The sequence below is a fragment of the Otolemur garnettii genome, unplaced genomic scaffold (assembly GCF_000181295.1).
Source record: "Otolemur garnettii isolate 467f Iridium unplaced genomic scaffold, OtoGar3 scaffold00063, whole genome shotgun sequence".
Classification (NCBI taxonomy): Eukaryota; Metazoa; Chordata; class Mammalia; order Primates; family Galagidae; genus Otolemur; species Otolemur garnettii.
The window spans coordinates 8,194,515-8,215,027 of NW_003852458.1; the positions used below are offsets into that span (position 1 = coordinate 8,194,515).

Genomic DNA, 20,513 nt, shown 5'->3' on the forward strand with positions numbered 1-20,513 from the left:
ACAACTTTACACCTGGAGATCTGCTGTACAACTTTACACCTGGAGATCTGCTGTACAACTTTACACCTGGAGATCTGCTGTACAACTTTACACCTATTGTTAACAACACTGGACCATACACGGAAAAATGTTAACTGTTCTTGTCACAACAACAACAAAAAAAATTGTTTAAAATGTCAAAACAAGAATAAAGCTCTTATTTTTATTTTACAAGGGAAAAAAATCAATTTTTACCTCAAGTATCAACGTACAACATTTATTCAAGAACTTGACTGTACTATCAGTAAAAGAAAATTTAATGCAGCTTAACTCAAAAAATGTACGGTCATTAATTAAACCAAAAATTTACAACTGAAATCTTTAAACCTTTGTAAGAATTAACCTCCTTTGTTGTGGAAATTTTCACTTATCTATCCCATCGTTATACTGATAATCACCATTACAAGAAGAGAACTAGAAGACACAAATGACGCAAGGGAAATTTCTAGTAAAAGATTTGTTCATTCACAATATTAAAACACTGACTAAAATGAAACTTGAAAAACAGAGAAAGCTGGCAATGAATTATGCAGTGACTAAAACGGAGGCCAGGAAGCTATTTCCAGTACCAAGGGCTAAGGACCACAGGAAGCTAGCAGACTCACCCTTCCACTCACTGTCCCCCCGTGTTCCTACCCTTCCCAATCTCCTTTCCTTTCCACTTCGCCTCCCCAATCCCTCACATAGAATTTTAACTCCCAGAAACGTTCTCCTCAGCGTTCTTACTTTCTCATCCTTTCTCTTCAAAGCACACTATCATAGAGTCTTCTTTTCTTTCTCTGTCTATATATATGTAGATAGACAGATAAGATATATATCCTATAAACATCTTCCAGTGTACACATACAACTCTCAATCTAAATAATTATTCATGGAGATATACCCAATGATTGACTTTTAATCTACTTATGTATGTAATGTCTTACAATTTTGTTCATATTTATAAAAAATTGTTAAGTGTTAGAAATTTTAGTTTGCTTTCAATATATTTTTCACAATATCCCTTTACTAGGACATTTTGAGCGAAGTTGGGTTTTGGTGGGTTTTTTTTTTTTTTAACCATTGCAGTCTTTTAAGAGACTAGCTTAAGTCTATGCAAAAATTACAAACTTAAGGTTTTCCAAGTAGAGCCCTTAAAATTGTATTTAATAAGAAATAAACCACCCTACCAACAGTTAAAAATAAACTTTTTAAAGTTGCATTCATACGGGGGGAAAATAACACTTTTCAATTCCTCCAGGGATTTCATAGTATTAATGGATATAGAACCTTATCAATAAGAAAAGAAAGATGAGTAATGGGTACTCTGATTCAAAAAACTTCAATTATTAAATCGAGTCTCCTGCCCCAGCTTCCCAAGTAGCTGGGACTACAGGCGCCCACCACAACGCCCGTCTATTTTTTGGTTGTAGCCATCATTGTTGATTGGTGGGTCCGGGCTGGATTCGAACCCGTCACCTTAGATGTATGTGGCTGGCGCCTTAGCCATTTGAGCCACAGGCACTGAGCCTGACCTGCAGTGTTATTTCTTTTTTACAAAGAAAATCTTTACTAAACATTATGTCCTAGAGATTTTTTTTCCATTACCATATAAGCAAAAGATATGATTTAAGGTTTTTATAAAGAAGACATAGGAAACGAAGATTACATAATAGAAGTTTTTCTTATTCCAGCTAGTCTGTTAGGAAACTAAATTTCCCTGAATTCTTTCTCCCAACTCGGGGATGGTTTAAGTCTTCCGGTAAAAAGAGAAAAGATGACAATACTAAATGGAAAGAAAACGCCCCCTGGCTAAAATGGTTTCTTTCTAATCACTGTGAATCTCATTTAAGGTTATTATTTTAAGTTACTTTGTCCAATCAATTATTCTCTCATGAAAATTCCTTATGATTTCTGAGAATCTGACAAACCCCTATTTTATATATATATATATTTTTTTTTATTAAATCATAGCTGTGTGCATTAATACTATCATGGGGTACAGTGTTCTATTTCTGTATACAATTTGAAATACTTTCATCCAACTGGTTAACATAGCCTTCATGTCTTTTTCTTAGTTATTGTGTTAAGACATTTATATTCTACATTTAGAGAGATTCACATGTACCCTTATAGGATGAACCATAGGTGTGATCCCACCAATCACCCTCCCTCCAAAACCCCTATTTTTGGTAAAGAGAAACAGTGATATTTATAACAGTGCCAGAAAAATCTAAGTCATCTACAGTCTACTAAAACCATTGTTAGTGAAGTTAAATTCAGGATTTTTCAGTAATTTTAGCCTTTCATGGAACTTTTCTTTTTAATAGTTGGGGAACTGTTGAGGGCATAATGAGCCAGGTTATTCTGCTTGCGTTTGCTGGGTGAAGTCCCTCTATTAGTAGTGCCCCACCCTCTCAAGAAACTTTTTTTTTTTTTTTTTTTTGAGACAGAGCCTCAAGCTGTCCCCCTGGGTAGAGTGCCGTGGCATTACAGCTCACAGCAACCTCCAACTCCTGGGCTCAAGCGAGTCGCTTGCCTCCGCCTCCCAAGTAGCTGGGACCACAGGCGCCCGCCACAACGCCCGGCTATTTTTTTTTTTTTGGTTGCAGCCATCATTGTTGTTTGGCGGGCCCGGGCTGGGGATTCGAACCCGCCACCTTAGGTGTACGTGGCTGGCGCCTTAGCCGGTTGAGCTATAGGTGCCGAGCCAAGAAACTTTTAAAATTGATTTTATTTTTAAATGTAAAAGGCCAATAAAACCATTTTAAAAAACCACTGATTTACTTAATAGCAAAAAGGAAATTTGGCACTATATATTAGGTTTGCAAATGCTTGCTAAGTTAAATTTTGTTAGGGGTCGGGTACATAGAGCCCTACCAAAAGAAAAACAAAAACAGGACAATTCTCACAACTGATTCTTACCTATTTGGCTTTTGCTACCAACAAGGTGTCCAGACATCGGACATAATGGAGAGAAGCATTGAGTAAACCTTACACAATGAGTATTTCATTTTCTTAAGTCTCTACTCTTTCCCATTTCCCCCTCATTATGCCTGGCAACTTTTCATTCTAAATGTCTGTCACCCTTACCTGCCTATATTATACTCTCTTCCTTCCCCTACATAAGGTCAGTGGTTTTGTCTGCATGGGGATGCTAATGTCACATTATAATGTGGTAAATTTAATAATTCAAAGAACTAATCTAAAAGTTGCTTACTGTCTCTTTAAATACCATGGTTTACCAAATGTCAACGTTTTATGTTAATTTTTTTAATATTTGATGACAAATATTCTCACACTGTTAGAACTGGTATTTATAATAAAACAAGATGTTTAGTAATGACTGTGATCTGTGATTATGGATTAATATCTTTAATACGCAATTTTCTATTTATTTTTTATAAAAAATTTGATAAATGGCTATTTACTTTTTGGTTCAGTTGATCAAAAACATATCAAAATAAACTTAAAATATCAGCATTATGATAATCTGACCTCCTTACCAGGATTATCTCTCCTAATCCAAGTTGAGCCCGTCCCAAAGTTTGCCAAGACTCCCAGGAATGTGGATTTCGCTGAACAGCCATTTCGGCTGCATGTACTGCTGGGAACATTTCATGAAGAGACATTAGGACCTGTAAGCCAAAAGAGAAGAAAAAGTCCTGTCAGTAATATTCATAAATTAGTAAACTACTAAAGGATAATCACAAATAAACAACTCTTTCCATTTTTCAAATATATTTTTAGTCTGGGACACAGCATTTTAGTGGTTTTTATCCTCCTCCTCTGCCATTTGGGGTCAAGAATTATAGTCCTCTTTTCACTCCTGAAATAACTCTGAAAATATAAACTACTGACTTTCCAGTTACTGAATCCTATGTCTATCTGGTCAAAACCAAGTGGTCATATTCTAGCCATGGTGGCTGAGAGCTTATGAACGCTCAATTACATTACTCTCTTTATGATGCAGTTTGTGGAGACCCCCAAGACTTGTTGTTAACTAGGCGAACTTGTTCAATCAGCCGACCTGTGGGTAAATGAATGATTTTTCTGCTATAAAAGTCATTTAAACACTCCACAGGTAGCCTTATCACTGGGCTTTTCAAACCATATAAACCAGAAAAATCAGACAGCTTTAGCGCTCTCCACTTTAGTCTGTGGGGAAAGGCAGAATTTTATCTATAACATTTAGGACCATTAACATTTAAAAAAAATTGTAACACAAACATAATTATCAGGTTTCAAATAACAACTCTTCATATAGTTTGCCACCAACTCTGACGTTAATAAATATATTTAAGACTGAAAAGTAAAGGAATCCAAATAAAGGTGCTTACAGCACTTCATTTAGCAAACATAACTTATTTGTGTTTTTCCTCAATAAACTAATGTCAAAGCTGATAAAGGATATATCAAATGTTTGAGACCATCGTTTGCAAATTGTTAGGTGAGCAGATCAAGACTGAACTGCAACTATTCCCTGCCAAAAAGACGTTTTATGTTAAAATACGCTTGAGACTTTTAAAGTCACTTAGATAACTTCATTCAAGTGCTCAGAGGTCCTCTTTATGGACTTTCCCACAAAGTATTAGAAATGTATTCTTAAAGTACAAATGTTATTTTTAAACTATTAATAAACTACATCTATTCTGACCTTCTGCTAAGGACTAAGCCATTTTTAGAGAAACTTCACTCAGGACCCAATCCATCCTTTAAAGAAAACTGAGCTAATGCTAAGTCTGCCACAATTGAATACAAGGAAAGCAGATACTATTCATTATTTAGAGATCACCAGTGACTTTTAAAAGATACCCATCTACTTATAACTTACAAGAATTAAGATGAAATGAAAGTTAACTTCATTGTGAAGGCAAATGAATTTCTAATTTTATGCCTAGGCAGAGCCATAAATAACAACGAGGTATTTTTCCCAACTATATAGTACTTGAAAAGAGCAATGTGAGGAAGTGCTATTTTAATTCATCATTGCTCACCAAACAAACAGCACAATTTCATAATGAAAGTACAATTCTTCATAATTATTACCTGGGATTTCATCTCATACAAGGTGGCATCATCTGGGGTCAACTGCAGCGCTTCATCCCACTTCTGAATTGCCTCCCGGTATCTGTAGTTGTTAAAGTTACATTAATATCATATTTTCAGTACATCTTTAGAGTCAGTGACCAAATTCTAAAAATCTGGTACTAGAAAAAAATTATTTATCATGTAATTCCTCTGTTCACGAACCGGCAATAATGATGTTACAAATGCAGAAAAAAAGGGATAAAGGGAAAGGACAGGAAAAGAAAGCAAAGCGATTATAAAATGAAACAGAACTTAGAAATCCTTCTTCCAAGATTTTATGTTATTTTATTTTCGGGGCTTAGAAATCACCACCAGACTTATTTTCATTACCTCAGTGCCTGCCTACACTCCTCATTCATTTCAGATGAATTCTAAAGGACTTTCCTGAGAAATTTATGATCCAGTTCAGCTAAACCGTTGGGACCTACTGCAGCAATCTGACATAGATGACAGTTCAAGAATTTTCCAGGTGATTTTGTAAAGATTCTTCAATCTATAAGGGCTGAAGAATATTTGGCTATAGGGGCAGGAACTCTATGTTTTGTTCATCCCTAATAATGCTTAGTAAGTTTATAAGAAAGAACACTCTGGAGATTTTCCTGCTACCATGCTTGCATTGATGTCCCCCCAGTCAGGTCTCTCTCTCTAAGCGCCAGAGCCATTTAGTCAACTAACATCTCCACCTAGAAAGTACCCCAGACAATTCAAACTCAAAATGCCCAAAACTGAGCTTATACATTTGATGCTAAATCTGTAGAAGCACAGAAGGATTTTTTAAAATTAAGGAACAACTAAGTCCTACATGTTATTCAAAGCAGTCATCTTCAAAGCACCCTTTACAAGTGGTTAATCCACATGCACATGTTTAGGTAATTCTAGAACACTCTAATTACTAGAACACTCTTCATTATTAGTTGAAATTCTCTACCATGTACCTTTCCCTCAATGCCACTATTTTTGTTTTTTAGAAGTAAACAGAAAATATATAATCTACCAATTTTCGTTCCTGGCTGCATTTGGAATAGTCTAGGGAGATCATGGAGATCTCCATGGTACACACACATACCACTGTCACTACCGCCAAACAACTAAAACAAGATACTTTTGTAGTGGGGCCCAGGCTTTTTTTTTTTTTTTCAGAGTCTCACTCTGTCACTTGGGCTAAAGTGGAGTGGTGTCATCATAGCTCACTGCAACCTCCTGGGCTCAAGTGATTCATTCTCCTGCCTTGGCCTCCCCCGCAGCTGGGACTATGGGTGTGTGACACCATGTGCAGCTAAATTTTCTAATTTTTGTAGAGACGTGCTCTGGCTCTTGGGCACAAATTCTAGCTACGTTTTTTGTCCTACCTTCTCTAAGAGAAGTCCTGGAAAGCAGCAGAGACACATGGAAAACATGAAAGGGAGAAAGGAGGTAGCATGTTGATGATATATCAGAAAAAATGCAGCAGAGACATGCATGGAAGACATGGAAAGAGGGGACAGGGGTTAACATGATAATGTGTCAGAAAAAATAGGAAATATAAACAAATTCTACCCTATCCTATAAAGGCAGCAAACATGTAAATTCTTATTTTGCTTTATCTCATCGTTTGAGGCACAGAAATTATGAGAAATCCCAAGACTAGGGGAAGGTAAGTATGGGAGAAAGAACAAAGAGATCAGAATTCTGGGTATAGGAACCTAAGACCTTGGACATCGGAGGTCACAAGAGTCTTTATGGATTTTGAGGAAGGCTGGTCTTCGGTCTCTAGAGCAAGGGTTGATACGGTAAAGATCCACACAGCCAAACATTTTAGGCTTTCTGGGCCAGATAGTCTGTCATAACCATTTAATTCTACCACTGTAGCACAAAATCAGCCCATAGCCAAATGTGTTTGGCTGTGTCCCAATAAAACTTTATTTATAAAACAGGCTATCATTTCCCAATCCCTGATGTACTTGGCCCAACCACTATTACAAGCTTGTCATGTCTGCAAACATCTTTTTGCTTTCCAGTCTTTTTTTTTATTTTGGAAACAATGCCTAGCTCCATTTTAGCGATGGGGGTCTCACTCTTGCTCAGGTGGATTGCCTGATAAGACCAATCTGAGCAAGAGTGAGACCCCGTCGCTAAAATGCAGCTGGGCACTGTGGTGGGTGCCTGTAGTGCCCAAGAGTTTGAGGTTGCTGTGAGTTGGGATACAGAAGATGACAAAGTGAAAACATTCTCTCCTTCCCTTTCACTGCTTTTACTTTGAAAACATAACCTTTCTGCTAGCAGAGGCACTGCTACATGAAATGTGTTTTGTTACCCACAAAGCATACACAGTTTAAAAGAATAAATGAGGTGTTTTCCACCAGTGAAAGTGAAGCAAGAACTATCATCAGCTTATTAAATTCCTCTCCCCTCTCATTTCTTCCCTTGGCTTACTTCTCTTAGCTTACAATAAAAGGTGCCATCCACTTAGGTCCTCCATTTTTGCATCATAGGAAATTTGGCACCTAATAAATGGTCTCTCATGCCTTTTACAGCATATCTCTTCATTCAACTTCAGTTTGGAACAGACTGAGCAGACACAGTCCAACTGCAGCTGTTGGATACGAAGCATTAAAAGATAAAAAATCTTGGTTTAAAGTCACCACGGTTAATAAATGACCAAGGTCTGATTCAGCCAATTTAAAGGCAACCTTAACAGTATGCAACTGTACTAGCACAAGGAAGGAAGCAAAGTGAATAGTTCCAGGGATTACAAAAGGGCAGGGTGAGATAATACCCTACATTGAGGTAAAGAACAGCTGGTCACTAAGCCAAATAAGTTAGATAGCACACTCATTTACAAGACAGAAATGTGTTTAGCTACTTTGCTCCCAATTAGATTTCTAATTTATTACAGCATCAAATTCAATGAGCTATATCGTTAACAGATTATTCATTTAATAAATATTTACTGGGCACTTGCTCTGGGCCAGATAGGATTCAAGGAACTGAGGATACAGCATTCAGTAAGATACAAAAGGTCCCTATTATTTTTTAGATCTTACTTTCTAGAGTGTATAGAAGTGAGAAGGGGACAGGGAAAGACAGACAACAAACTAAGATAAAATATAAGTACCATAATAAAGAAAATAAATGAAGGGAAGATCTCTCCTAGAAGGCATTCAAGCTGAGACTTCAATGACAAAAGTGATCAGCCAACTAAAAATCTGGAGAAAGTCCATTCCAGACAAAGGCAAGAAAGAGCCCAAGGCAGGAGCAAACAACATGTTGAGGTGAGGAAATAAAACGAGAGGAGCTGTAATGGAGTGAGGAAGGAAACTGAGAATCAGAGAGGGAGGGTAAAGCCATGATCACAGAGAATGCAGCAGGCCATGATTATGAGTGTGGATTTAACTGATACATAATAGAGAATCTGTAGTTTTATGCAATAGTGAGACATGAACTGATTTACATTTTGAAAAGATAAGGCTGAGGGTAAAATAGAGTATAATAATACTGTATGGTTCAGTGCCTGTAGCTCAGCAGCTAGGGGACCAGCCACATACACTGAAGCTGGCGGGCTCAAACCCGGCCCAGATCTGCCAAACAATGACAACTACAACAAAAAATTAGCCGGGCATTGTAGCGGGCACCTGTCGTCCCAGCTTCTTGGGAGGCTGAAGCAAAAGATAAGGCAAACTCTCTTAAGCCCAAGAGTTTGAAGTTGCTGTGATGTGTGATGCCAAAAAAAAAGTGATTCTCAAAAAAAAAAAAAAAAAGATAATAATAATAATGATATTGTGCACAGGGAAACCAGTTGGGAGACTACCTAAGTAATTTAAGTAAGAGATAACCACCAGTTAGGCAAAGAAAACAGAAAGAGGAGAGAAGATTTCAAATATGCTAAAAAGGTAAAACTCACTCAACTCAGAGTGGATGTGGAAAGTGAAGAAATGATTCAAGATAGTAACTTATCTTGGGACACCCAGAAAATGGACCTGAGGCCAAAGTTTACTGGCTAATTCTTTACTGGGGGTCAGATCCCAGGGAAGCAAGAGTGAGGGAAAAAGAAAAATAAGGAAGGAAGGAAAAATACACACACAGCTCGTGTTAAGCAGGCAAAAGCTCCCCAAACAAATACAGATGATTGTTGATCTTCTAGAACTTCTTCAAAGAGACCATACGAAACCACTGTGTCTTGGAAACAGTCCACTAAGAGAAAGAAGGAAATAGAATTTATCTGCAGGGTCTTTCCCGTACCCTATCTCCTGCCAAAGTCTTCACCACAAGGCTTTTAACCCACTTATGATTCAAGTGCATGGCCCAGTGGTTCCAGAGCCTCCACAGGTCCAACCTACTGGCTGATGTCAAGCTGGGATGGTCTTTCATAGTCAGTCAGCATCATACCTTGGGGCTCTCTAGTCTGTGTCAGTAGCAGCAGTCAGGGATTTACACGCTCAAGGACATTATGTGCTATCAAGGGCCGGAAGATGGAGGTGAATGATGCTGATTACCTCTGGATTATCTCTGGTTTGTGAACAGAGTTGACTCATGGTTTTGGAGCTAAACTGGGTAAATGGTGGTGCTTTTTACTGGCATGAGGAAGACTGGAAAGTACCAGATGTTTGGGAGAAAAATCAGGCATTCTTGGTATACAGCATTAAGTCTAAGACACTAACTAGACATCCAAGTGGGTGTAAACCAGGTATTTTGAGATTTAAGAACCTGGAGTTCAGGCGGAAGCACAGGACTGTAAGCATGCACACATGATGGGAGTCACCAGTACAGAGACGGTACTGAGTGAAGGAAACTACATAAGCTTAGAAAGGAAGTGTATGGAAAAGAGAAGAAATAGTCAAAATAGTGTAGCCAACCAATATTTAGAAAATGAGCAAAGAAAGGAGCAAGCCAAGATTAAAAAAGAGTAGACACTGACACAAAAGAAAAGTATGAGAGTGTGGTGGTATGGAAAATGAGAGAGCAATGTATGTAGGAAGGGATGGTCAACTGTTCCGCAAGATGAAAAGCATGAAAATGAACAGAACTGATGAACAGATTCGACAACATGAAGGCCACTGATAACCTTCACAAAAGTGGTTTTAGGGGATTAGTGGGAACAGAATCTGATCGGAATGGTCTGAAAGGATGATTCATGAAGAAATGGAGTTTCCAGTGAAGGAGGAGCAGAACATATAGAGTCAAGAAACATTTTTACATAGATGATCTCAGGGTATGTCTGCATCCCAGGGAGAAGGAGCTAAGAGAGAAAGAAGAAGAGGTGATATAAAAGAGATAATTTTAAAAATAATTTTCCTGAGAAGGCAGGAAGAGATGAGGTCTAATGAGCAGTAAGTAGAGGGCTGCTTTGCTAAGAGCAGGGAACCTCATTACAACAGAGTAAAGATAAACACAGTAGAAGGTGTGCTAGTGAGAAAATCAAAGCATTCTACACTAATTACATCTATTTTTTCTCCAAAGAATATGAGGCAAAAATCACTGTCATTAAATACACTGATGTTGGCAATCTGTACAATGTGTGTCATCCAGCTAAATTACACTCTTGAATTTTCTTTGGTAGGTATACTTTTCTAGACAGGAGAAACAAATTCACAGTAAATTCTAATCGTATTTCTGTTTCACACACATACACACTGATCCTGACAAAAACTAGAGCACTTAACTAGACAGTCCAATATCACCATCTAGTGGTTAAAATCTTAAAAGTCAACATATTCTCCTTAGGACCCACATTGTTGATTCTTCACAGTAACAGTGTGGATGTGCAGTAATAATTCTACAAAAAAAGATATCTGATCAAAATAACTTTAAAGAGTCTTAATACTATAAGAAATATACCAATATCATATAAAATCTTAAAAACGTAACAGCTGGTGCATTGACACGGTGCTTACTAGGTGCTAGGTAGAAGGCAGGCTACACTTTCTCATGTGTTCTCTTTAATTCTCCCATATTCTATTACTGACAGAATTTTTTTTTTTTTTTTGAGAGTCTCACTCTGGCACCCTGACTAGAATGCCGTGGTTTTATACTTCATAGCAATCTCAAGTTCTTGGGCTTAAGTAATCCTTTTGCCTCAGTTTCTCTACTGTTAGTAGAGACACGGTCTCACTATTGCTCAGGCTGGTCTCGAACTGCTCAGCTCAGGCAATCCACCCGCCTCAGCCTCCCAGAGTGCTAGAATTACAGCATGAACCACCGCACCCAGCCTATTACTGACAGAATTAATAACCCGCGCAAAGTTTTCACAGATGGAAATGATAAAGCTAGGGTTTGAATGGAGGTATCTCCACATTACTTAGGTGCTTTTTTCCTTTTCTTGTAAAATCCACACTCTTAACCACTATACTCCCTTTATAGTCTCTCCATAAAGCATTAAGATTACTTGGTGATGGCTCAGCACCCACAGCTTAGTGGTTAGGGCACCGGCCACATACACCGAGGCTGGAGGGTTCGAACCCAGCCCGGACCTGCTAAACAGCAATGACAACTGCAAAACAAAAACAACAGTCAGGTGCTGTGGCAGGCGCATGTAGTCCCAGCTACTTGGGAGGTTGAGGCAAGAGAATCACGTAAGTCCAAGAGTTGGTGGTTGCTATGAGCTGTGACACCAAGGCACTCTACCAAGGGTGACATAGTAAGGCTCTGTCTCAAAAAAAAAAAAAAAAAAGATTACTTGGGGGGGGTTGCATAGGGGAATAAAAATCTTTTGTTATAAAGAATCATTAGCACTAAAAGGTAAAAATTCTGAATTTAAAAACCATTCAAATGCAAATCAATTTTTCTAAGATAATTCCTAATTTTCTAATTATAATTCCTTACTTGTGAAGTCAATTGCGATGCTAAGGAACTGTGCCTCCTTTGGATCATACACATACTACATTTAATGTGTTGAAACATCTAACTCAGCGGTTCTCAACCTATGGGTTGCAACCCACAGGAACTGTATTAAAGGGTTGCGGCATTAGGAAGGTTGAGAACCACTGATCTAACTGCTCAATAAAACAAGATGAGGAAATATTAATAACTTTTATAAAAAAGAAGAAAATCACAAGGAAGCAGAACAATGTATCCCAGAAAGTAAAAAACTCCCCTACTTTTCACCAACCTCCCTCCTGCTTTCCTCCTCTTACATCTCACCCAGAGGCATCTTTCTTTTCTACCCCTGTAAGGATTATTACCCATTCCAAATTCAAAACTGGTCAGATGTTCTTGCACTTAATTCTTATAATCATTTGACCAAAAAAAAAAAAAAAAAAAGAAAAAATTCAGACAAAAACCATCCACACCTTAGCCTTAAAAAGGTTATATGATGGGTGGTGCCTGTGGCTCAAAGGAGCAGGGTGCTGGACCCATATGTCAGAGGTGGTGGGTTCAAACCCAGCCCTGGCCAAAAACTGCAAGAAGAGAAAAAAGGTTACATGATTATTAAACATCCTCTGAGAAGCTGAGGAGGTGACATTCAAACTCAAGATGTGTGTTTTTCTGTTTGTTTGTTTTTTTTACAGACGGGGGTTTTGCTTTTGCTCAGGTGGTGCAGGTGCCTGTAGTCCCAGCTACTTGGGAAGCTGAGGCAAGAGGATCGCTTCAGCTCAAAAGTTTGAGGTTGCTATGAGTTATAATGCCACAGTACTCTACCAAGGGTAACAAAATAAGATTCTGCCTCAAAAAAAAAAAAAAAAAAAACCTTCAAGATGTGTGAATACAAGCAAAGAAAAGGTATGCAACCATACCATAAAATTTCCACCCACTTCTATATTAAGACACAGGAATTCTGCCATCATCCCACAAGTAGTGCACAGGAGTTACTGAAGAAGGCTGAAGGCTGACAGTGATAAAAAGAACAGGACCCCAAAACATAGGAAGGCACAGCAAGATGACAGACAGACTACAGACATTTCCTTAGCAACCACTTGTGTGACCAGGGACAGACAACTCCAGCCATCACCGGCTGAGGTGTCCTGCCCAGAAACATTATTGGGGGGTGGGGGGCACAGTTAAGCAGCAGGGTCTCCAGGAGCCAACAAGGAGATCAGAAGTAATGGAAGACTGGCAAAGAAGGCGAGTGCCTGGGCATGTGCAAAGGCCAGCTAGCCCTCCAGCAGAGGGCCAGAGACAGGGAAGACCTGTCCTGCTGGTTTTTAGGGGCTTGGGCGTTTGCTGGAGCTGCCCTGGGAGGGCTTAAGGAAGTGAAAGAACTCAAACAGTGCCTAGAGGCCAGGGATGGAGCTCTTATCAGGGTGCTGCCACTGTGGGAGGGCTACCCAGGAAGAACAGCCCATAGGGTCCTAGCATACACTGGCACAAACACTGAGCTTGGGCAGCCACCCTTAGGGTGAGGTAGGTGGTTCCTGCTCCCCTGGGAAAGCCACTGTGTGGCCAAAGAACACTGTTAGGAAGGTCAAGGCATGTCTCCTAAGTAGTCTGGCAAGAGCTTCAGGCTCTCAACCATGCAGAGATTGAATGCTAGTGAAGCAACCAAGCCATGATTGAGAGCAAATAAATCAGGAAGACGGGACAGGGTCTCCTCAGCAACTAGATAGTGGCTTCCAGACCCCATTATACAGCAGAATCAGCATGGGTGTTTTGCATCGCCTAACCCCAATGTACCATGTGGCGTGTAGGTAACAGAGCTTTTTTCCCTTTTATCCTGTCTTCTTGGAGTACCAACTAAGTTCCAGACAATATAATACAATTTTTTTTTTCAATTTTTTTTCTCTTTTTTTTGAATGTTCTGTTTTGCTGTATTTTCATTTTTAATTTCTTCAATAGTAAGGGCTCCATTTTTGCTATGTTTTTTCTGCCCCTTTTATTCTTTATTTCCCATTTCTCTCCTTTTTTCTTTTTTGTAGAGATTTTTCTCTCTCATCTTTCCCACATAAATTTCTCAAACTAGATATCTGTTTTTACATATTATGTAATTATATTCTTAATTTTCTTTGCATTAATATTTTTTATGGTCAGTCTTACTTACTCTATTGCATTCTATATTCTACTTATGAGACAGAACCTTACTCTGAGGCCTAGACTGGGGTACCATGACATTGGCCTGGCTCAAGGAGGCACTGAGCCCCTGGTCTAAGGTGTACTTCTAGCTTTGGTCTGTGGAAAGATGGTATTAGTAGGTCCCCATTGCAACATAGTGCTAATTTTTTTCTATATAGGCATAGGTGGGATGTTGCTTTTGCTCGGGCTGGTTAAGGAGCCCCTGACCTAGAGGGACCCATCCAGCCTAGATCCCCAGAATCTTGAAATTGCAGGTGTGGGTCAAAGCAGAATGCTGCCAAGTACCACTATGACTCCTGTCTCTTTCTGTCCTTTCTTGAATTTTCTCCTTTCACTCTTTTTGTTCTTTTCTTTGTCTTTTTATTTCTTCTCTCCCTTCAGAATCTTTACTCTTGCCTTCCTTTTGGCCTTACACCAAAGGACATTTTAATACCTAAGGACAAAGAGCAGGTAATTTAAAGAAGAGGAAGAGAGGAAAATGTGGGAGAAGGAAGTAAACAAGAATAAAACACACGTGAGGAGGAACCAACAGAAAACTTCTGTTAACATGAAATACTGAACAGAGCAGCCCCCACCCCCACAAAGGATTGTGAGGTACCTACTGGAAAGGATAACACCTATAAAGAAATTATGCGAATGACAGAAAGGGAATTTAAAATGTGAATGGAAAAACAATGATGGGAATTGAAGGGAAGAAGAAAAGTCAACAGAAAGGAATCCAAAAGCTGGCTCCCAAAAGGAATGCAAGACTTAAAGAAACTAGAAAGGATTTATCAGAGCTTAAGGACTTAAAGCAGTCAATGAGGGAACTTAAAGATGTAGTAGAAAAGTATCAATAACAGATTAGACCATGGAGAAGGAATCTCAGAGCAAGAGGATAAAGTTGTTAAGCTAACTCAGGCATTTAAAGAGGTGAAGAAGAAGAGAGAAAACACAAGAGCCATCACTTAGAGAATTATGGGACTTCATTGTTTTTCCCATTCACATCTTTAAGTTCCCTCACTGACTCCTTCAATTCCTTAAGCTCTGATAAATCCTTTCCAATTTCTTCAAGTCTTTCATTCCTTTTGGGGGTCAGCTTTTGGATTTCTTTCTGTTGACTTTCTTTTTTTCCTTCAATTCCTATCACTGTTTTTCCCATTCACATTTATGGGACTTCATGAGGAGTTAAAATATATGAATTATAGGTGTCCCTGAAGAGGAAGAACAACCCAAAGGAATAGAAGCCCTGCTGGAGGATATCATAAATGAAAATTTCTCAAGTATCACCAAAGATTCCAACATACTCCATTTAGAGGGATACTGAACCACAAGTCATCTCAAAACTAACACAGCAGTTCTAAGACACATTGTCATGAACCTGTCCAAAGTAGCCAAAAGAGAAAATTCTGCAAGCAGCCAGGACTAAGTGCCAACTGACCTATGGGGCAGATCCCTCAGAGCAACAGTGAGCTCTTCAATCCAGAAGAGAGAGGTCATCTACTTTTTAACTTTTTTTTTTTTTTTGAGACAGAGTCTCAATCTGTCACCCTGGGTTGAATGCCATGGCATCATAGCTCAGAGCAAGCTCCAACTCTTAGGTTCAAGCAATCCTCTTGCCTCAGTTTTTCTATTTTTAGCAGAGATGGGGTCTCACTTTTTGCTCAGGCTGGTCTCCAACTTGTGAGCTCAAGCAATCCACCTGCCTTGGCCTCCCAGAGTGCTAGCATTATAGGCGTGAACCATCATGCCTGGCCATACTCTTAACCTTATTAAACAAAATAATTTTCAGCCCAGAATTCTGCATCCTACTAAACTAAGCTTCAAAATCAATGGAGAAATCATTTACTGACATGCAAACATTGAAGAAATTTGCCAAAACAAGACCACTTTTACAGGAAATACTCAGACCTGGTCTCCATGCTGACATTAGGATGGACTATCAGCAAAGTAAACACCCAGAAAATAAAAGACAAAACCTAACTCTATAATGGTATAAAGGAGCAAACTAAGCACTGGACTTTCACAAAATAAAACAAATAGAACTCCACCATACTTATCAATTCTCTCAATAAAGATAGGTGGTTTGAACTTCCCAGTGAAGAGGTACAGGCTGGCTGAATATAAAAAGTACAAGCCATCTAAATGCTGTCTCCAGGAAACACACCTGGAAGGACAAAACAAGACTCTGCATGAAGGGTTGGAAAACAGTATTTCAGACAAACGGAAATCAGAGGAAAGGAGGAGTTGCAATCTTATTTTCAGACGTTAAGTGGATTTAAAGCAACTAAAGTTATAAAATACAAAGATGGTAACTTCATACTGGTCAAGAGAACAATACAAGAGGAGATTCCAATTCTAAATATTTATGCCCCCAACTCAAATGCTCCCGAACTTAACTGATTTTCAATTGGTCAAAAATATGGTATCTTACAACACCGTAATACTGGAGACATTAACACACCATCCAACACAAATGGACAGCCCCTCTAAACAGAAGCTAAACAAAGAAACAAGTGACATAAATGGGACCTCAGAACAACTGGGCTTTGATAAACATATACAGAACACACCATCCCAAAGCTAAGGAATATAAGTTATTCTCATCAGCCCATGGATCATACTCCAAAATAGATCATATCCTAGGACACAAATTCAACAAAATTAAAAGAAGTGAAATTATACCTTGCAACTTTTCAGACTACAAGGCAATAGAGCTAAAACTCAACTCTAACAAAAATTTTCATCCCTACACAGAGCCCTGGAAACTAGGTTAAATGAAAACAGGGTCAAAAGGGAGATAAAAAGGGAAGTTATTAAATTACTCAAACATAACAACGAGCCACAAGGTACCAAAACTTGTGGGATTCTAAAAAAGCAGTCCTAAAAGAGAAATTTACCACACTAGATACCTACATCCGATAAACAGAGAGCACAACAACCACCTAAAGAATCATCTCAAAGAAATGGAAAAGGAAGAACAATCCAATCCCACAACTAGCAGAAGAAAAATACTCAAAATTCATTCAGAAATAAAAGAAATTCAGGATGGTGCCTGTAGTTCAAGCGGCTAGGACACCAGCCACGTACACCAGGGCTGGCGGGTTCAGCCTGGGCCTGCCAAACAACAATGACAACTACAATCAAAAAATAGCCAGATGTTGGGGTGGGTGCCTGTAGTCCCAGCTACTTGGGAGGCTGAGGCAAGAGAATCGCTTAAGCCCATGAGTTTGAGGTTGCTGTGTGCTGTGACGTCATGGCACTCTACCCAGGGTAACAGCTTGAGACTGTCTCAAAAAAAAAAAAAAAAAGAAAAAAGAAACAAATAAACAAAGAAATTGAAAACAAAATTCATTCAGAAAATTACAAAAGAAACAGACTTGATAAACCTTGGCCAGATTAACTAGAAACAGAAAAGATCTCTACTAACTTCAATCAGAAATGAAAAAGGGGGAATAACAACAGATACCACAGTGATACAAGAGATTATCTTTACTACAAAAAACTATGCCCAGAAATTTATTTATTTATTTATTTATTTACTTTTTCAGACAGAACCTCAAGCTGTCCCCCTGGGTAGACTGCTGTGGCATCACAGCTCACAGCAACCTCCAACTCCCAAGTAGCTGGGACCACAGGTGCCTGCCACAAAGCCCGGCTATTTTTTTGGTTGCAGCCATCATTGTTGTTTGGCGGGCCTGGGCAGGATTCAAACCCACCACCTTAGGTGTATGTGGCTGGCGCCTTAGCCACCTGAGCCACAGGTGCTGAGCCTATGCCCTGAAATTTGACAATGTGGAAGAAATGGACTAATAACCTGGAATCACAACATCTCTCTAGATTTAACCAAAAAGAAATAAATCTCTTGAATAGACCAGTATCAAGCACTTAAATTAAAGAAACAATAAAAAAATCTTTCAACAAATAAAAGCCCTGGACCAGACAGCATTACACCAGAATTCTATCAAACCTTCAAACAAGAGCTTGTACCTATACTGCAGAACCTATTCCAAAACACTGAGAAGGAAGGAGAATCTTCTGTAACACGTCCTATGAAACAAACAGCACCCTGATACCAAAACCAGCAAAGAACTCAACTAAAAAGGAGGACAGACCATTTTCACTTATAAACATGGATGCAAAAATATTCAATAAAATCCTAGCTAATAGATTGCAGCTACATTTTAAAATAATTATACATCATAGTTAAGCAGGCTTTAGCTCATGGAAGCATTGTTGGTTTAACATACACAAATCCGTAAATGTAATTCACCATATCAATAGAGGCAAAAACAAAGACCACATGATCCAATCAATAAATGCAGAGAAAGCATTTGACAAAACTCAGCATCCTTTTCTAACCATAACACTTTAAAAAACAGGCATAGACGGCACATTTCTTAAACTAATTAAAGCCATTCAAGACAAACCAATTTCATACTGAAGGAGGAAAAACTGGAAGCTTTTCTACTTAGAACTGGAACCAGATAAGAGTGTCCACTATCACGACCAACATAGTTCAGGAAGTTCCAGCCAATGCAATCAGGCAGAAGGGCACCAAATGGGGACAGAAGAGGTGAAACTCTCGCTCTTAGCTGATGATATAATCTTATACTCAGAAAACCCTAGAGACTCAATTACAAAACTCCTGCAAGTGATCAGGAAATATGGTAATGCCTCAGGGTATAAAATCAATGTCCACATATCAGGAGCTTGTACACACCAATAACAGCTAACTTAAGAAGCAAATCAGCTTGGCGCCTGTGGCTCAAGTGGCTAAGGCTCCAGCCACATACACCCAAGGTGGCGGGTTTGAATCCAGCCCAGGCCTGCCAAACAACAACGATGGCTGCAACGAAAAAATAGCCGGGCATTGTGGCGGGCGCCTGTGGTCCCAGCTACTTGGGAGTCTGAGGCAGGAAACTCGCTTGAGCCCAGGAGTTGGAGGTTGCTGTGAGCTGTGATGCTACAGCACTCTACCCAGGGGGATAGCTTGAGGCTCCTGTCTCAAAAAAAAAAGAAGCAGCAAATCAAAAACACAATTCCCTTCACGGCAGCTTCACAAAAAATGAAATACCTTGTAATATACCTAACAAAATTTTGAGGTAAAGGATCTCTACAAAGTGAACTATGAAACCCTAAGAAACGGAATAGCAGAAGATACTAAAAAAGGGAAGAACACACCATGCTCTTGGCTGGGAAGAATCAACATTGTCAAAATGTCTATACTACTCAAAGCAATCTACAGATTTAACGCAATCCCCATGAAACTACCAACGTCATACTTTGAAGATTTGGAAAAAATAGTTCTGCCCTTTGTAGGGGACCAAGAAATAATCTATATAGCTAAGGCAATTCTTAGTAATAAAAACAAAGCCAGAGGCATCACTCTACCAGACTTCAGGTTATGTTACAAGTCCACAGTGACTAAAATAGCATGGTACTGGCATAAAAACAGTGACATGGTATGTGGGGAACAGAACAGAAAATCAACAGATGAAACCAGTCCCTTACTGCCATCTGATCTTTGATAAACCAAACAAAAGCTTACACTGGAGAAAAGAATCACTACTTACTAAATGGTGCTGGAAGAACTGGATAAATACATGTGAAAACTGGATAAAACCACATGAGACTGAAACTTGACACACACCTTTCACTACTTACAAAAATTGACTAAAGATGGATAAAAGATTTAAATCTAAGACATGAAATGAGAAAAATTCTAAAAGAAAATGTGGGAAAAACTCTTAAGGATGTTGGCCTAGGAAAGGATTTTATAAAGAAAACTTCAGTGGCAATTGCAACAACAAAAATAAACAAATGGGACTTAAGCTGAAAAGCTTTTGCACAGCTAAGGACACAAGTAGACAACCTTTAGAATGGGAAGATATTTCCATGTTACAAATATGACAAAGAGTTGATAACCAGAATTTACAGAGAACTCAAATTAATCAACAGTAAAGAGCAAACAACCCCATCCATCACTGGGCAAGAGATCTGAACAGAAACTTCTCTAAAGAAGACAGATAAATAGCTAACAAATATATGAAAAAATGCTCATCGTCCCTAATCATCAGAGAAATGCAAATCAAAACCACCCTGAGACATCACCTAACGCCAGTGAGAATAGGCTGTATCACAAAGTTCCAAAGCTGCAGATGCTGGCACGTGTGTGCAGTGAAGGGAACCCTTTCACACCACTGGTGGGACTGTAAACTAATACGGCCTCTTTGGAAACAAGTATGGAGAATCCTCAAAGAACTCAAAATAGACCTTCCATTTGATCCCACAATCCATTACTAGGCATCTACTTAGAAGAAAAAAAAAATCATTTTATTATAAGGATATTTTCTTTTTTTTTTTTTTTTTTGAGACAGAGCCTCAAGCTGTCCCCCTGGGTAGAGTGCCCTGGCATTACAGCTCACAGCAACCTCCAACTC

The 20,513-nt window shown here is 38.9% G+C and overlaps 1 protein-coding gene across 4 annotated transcripts in view; it reads right to left on the reverse strand.

The window, feature by feature from the left end:
• The window catches only part of TTC33 (tetratricopeptide repeat domain 33), a 42,595-nt gene that overhangs the window by 9,711 nt on the left and 12,371 nt on the right, over positions 1-20,513 (reverse strand). For all 4 annotated transcript variants that reach the window (XM_023515001.1, XM_023515002.1, XM_012807088.2 and 1 more), the window contains exons 3-4: positions 5,068-5,149; positions 3,525-3,656 (exon numbers count right to left, since the gene is read on the reverse strand). In XM_023515001.1, the coding sequence (XP_023370769.1) occupies positions 3,525-3,656; positions 5,068-5,149 (214 nt within the window). The remainder of the gene's footprint in view (positions 1-3,524; positions 3,657-5,067; positions 5,150-20,513) is intronic.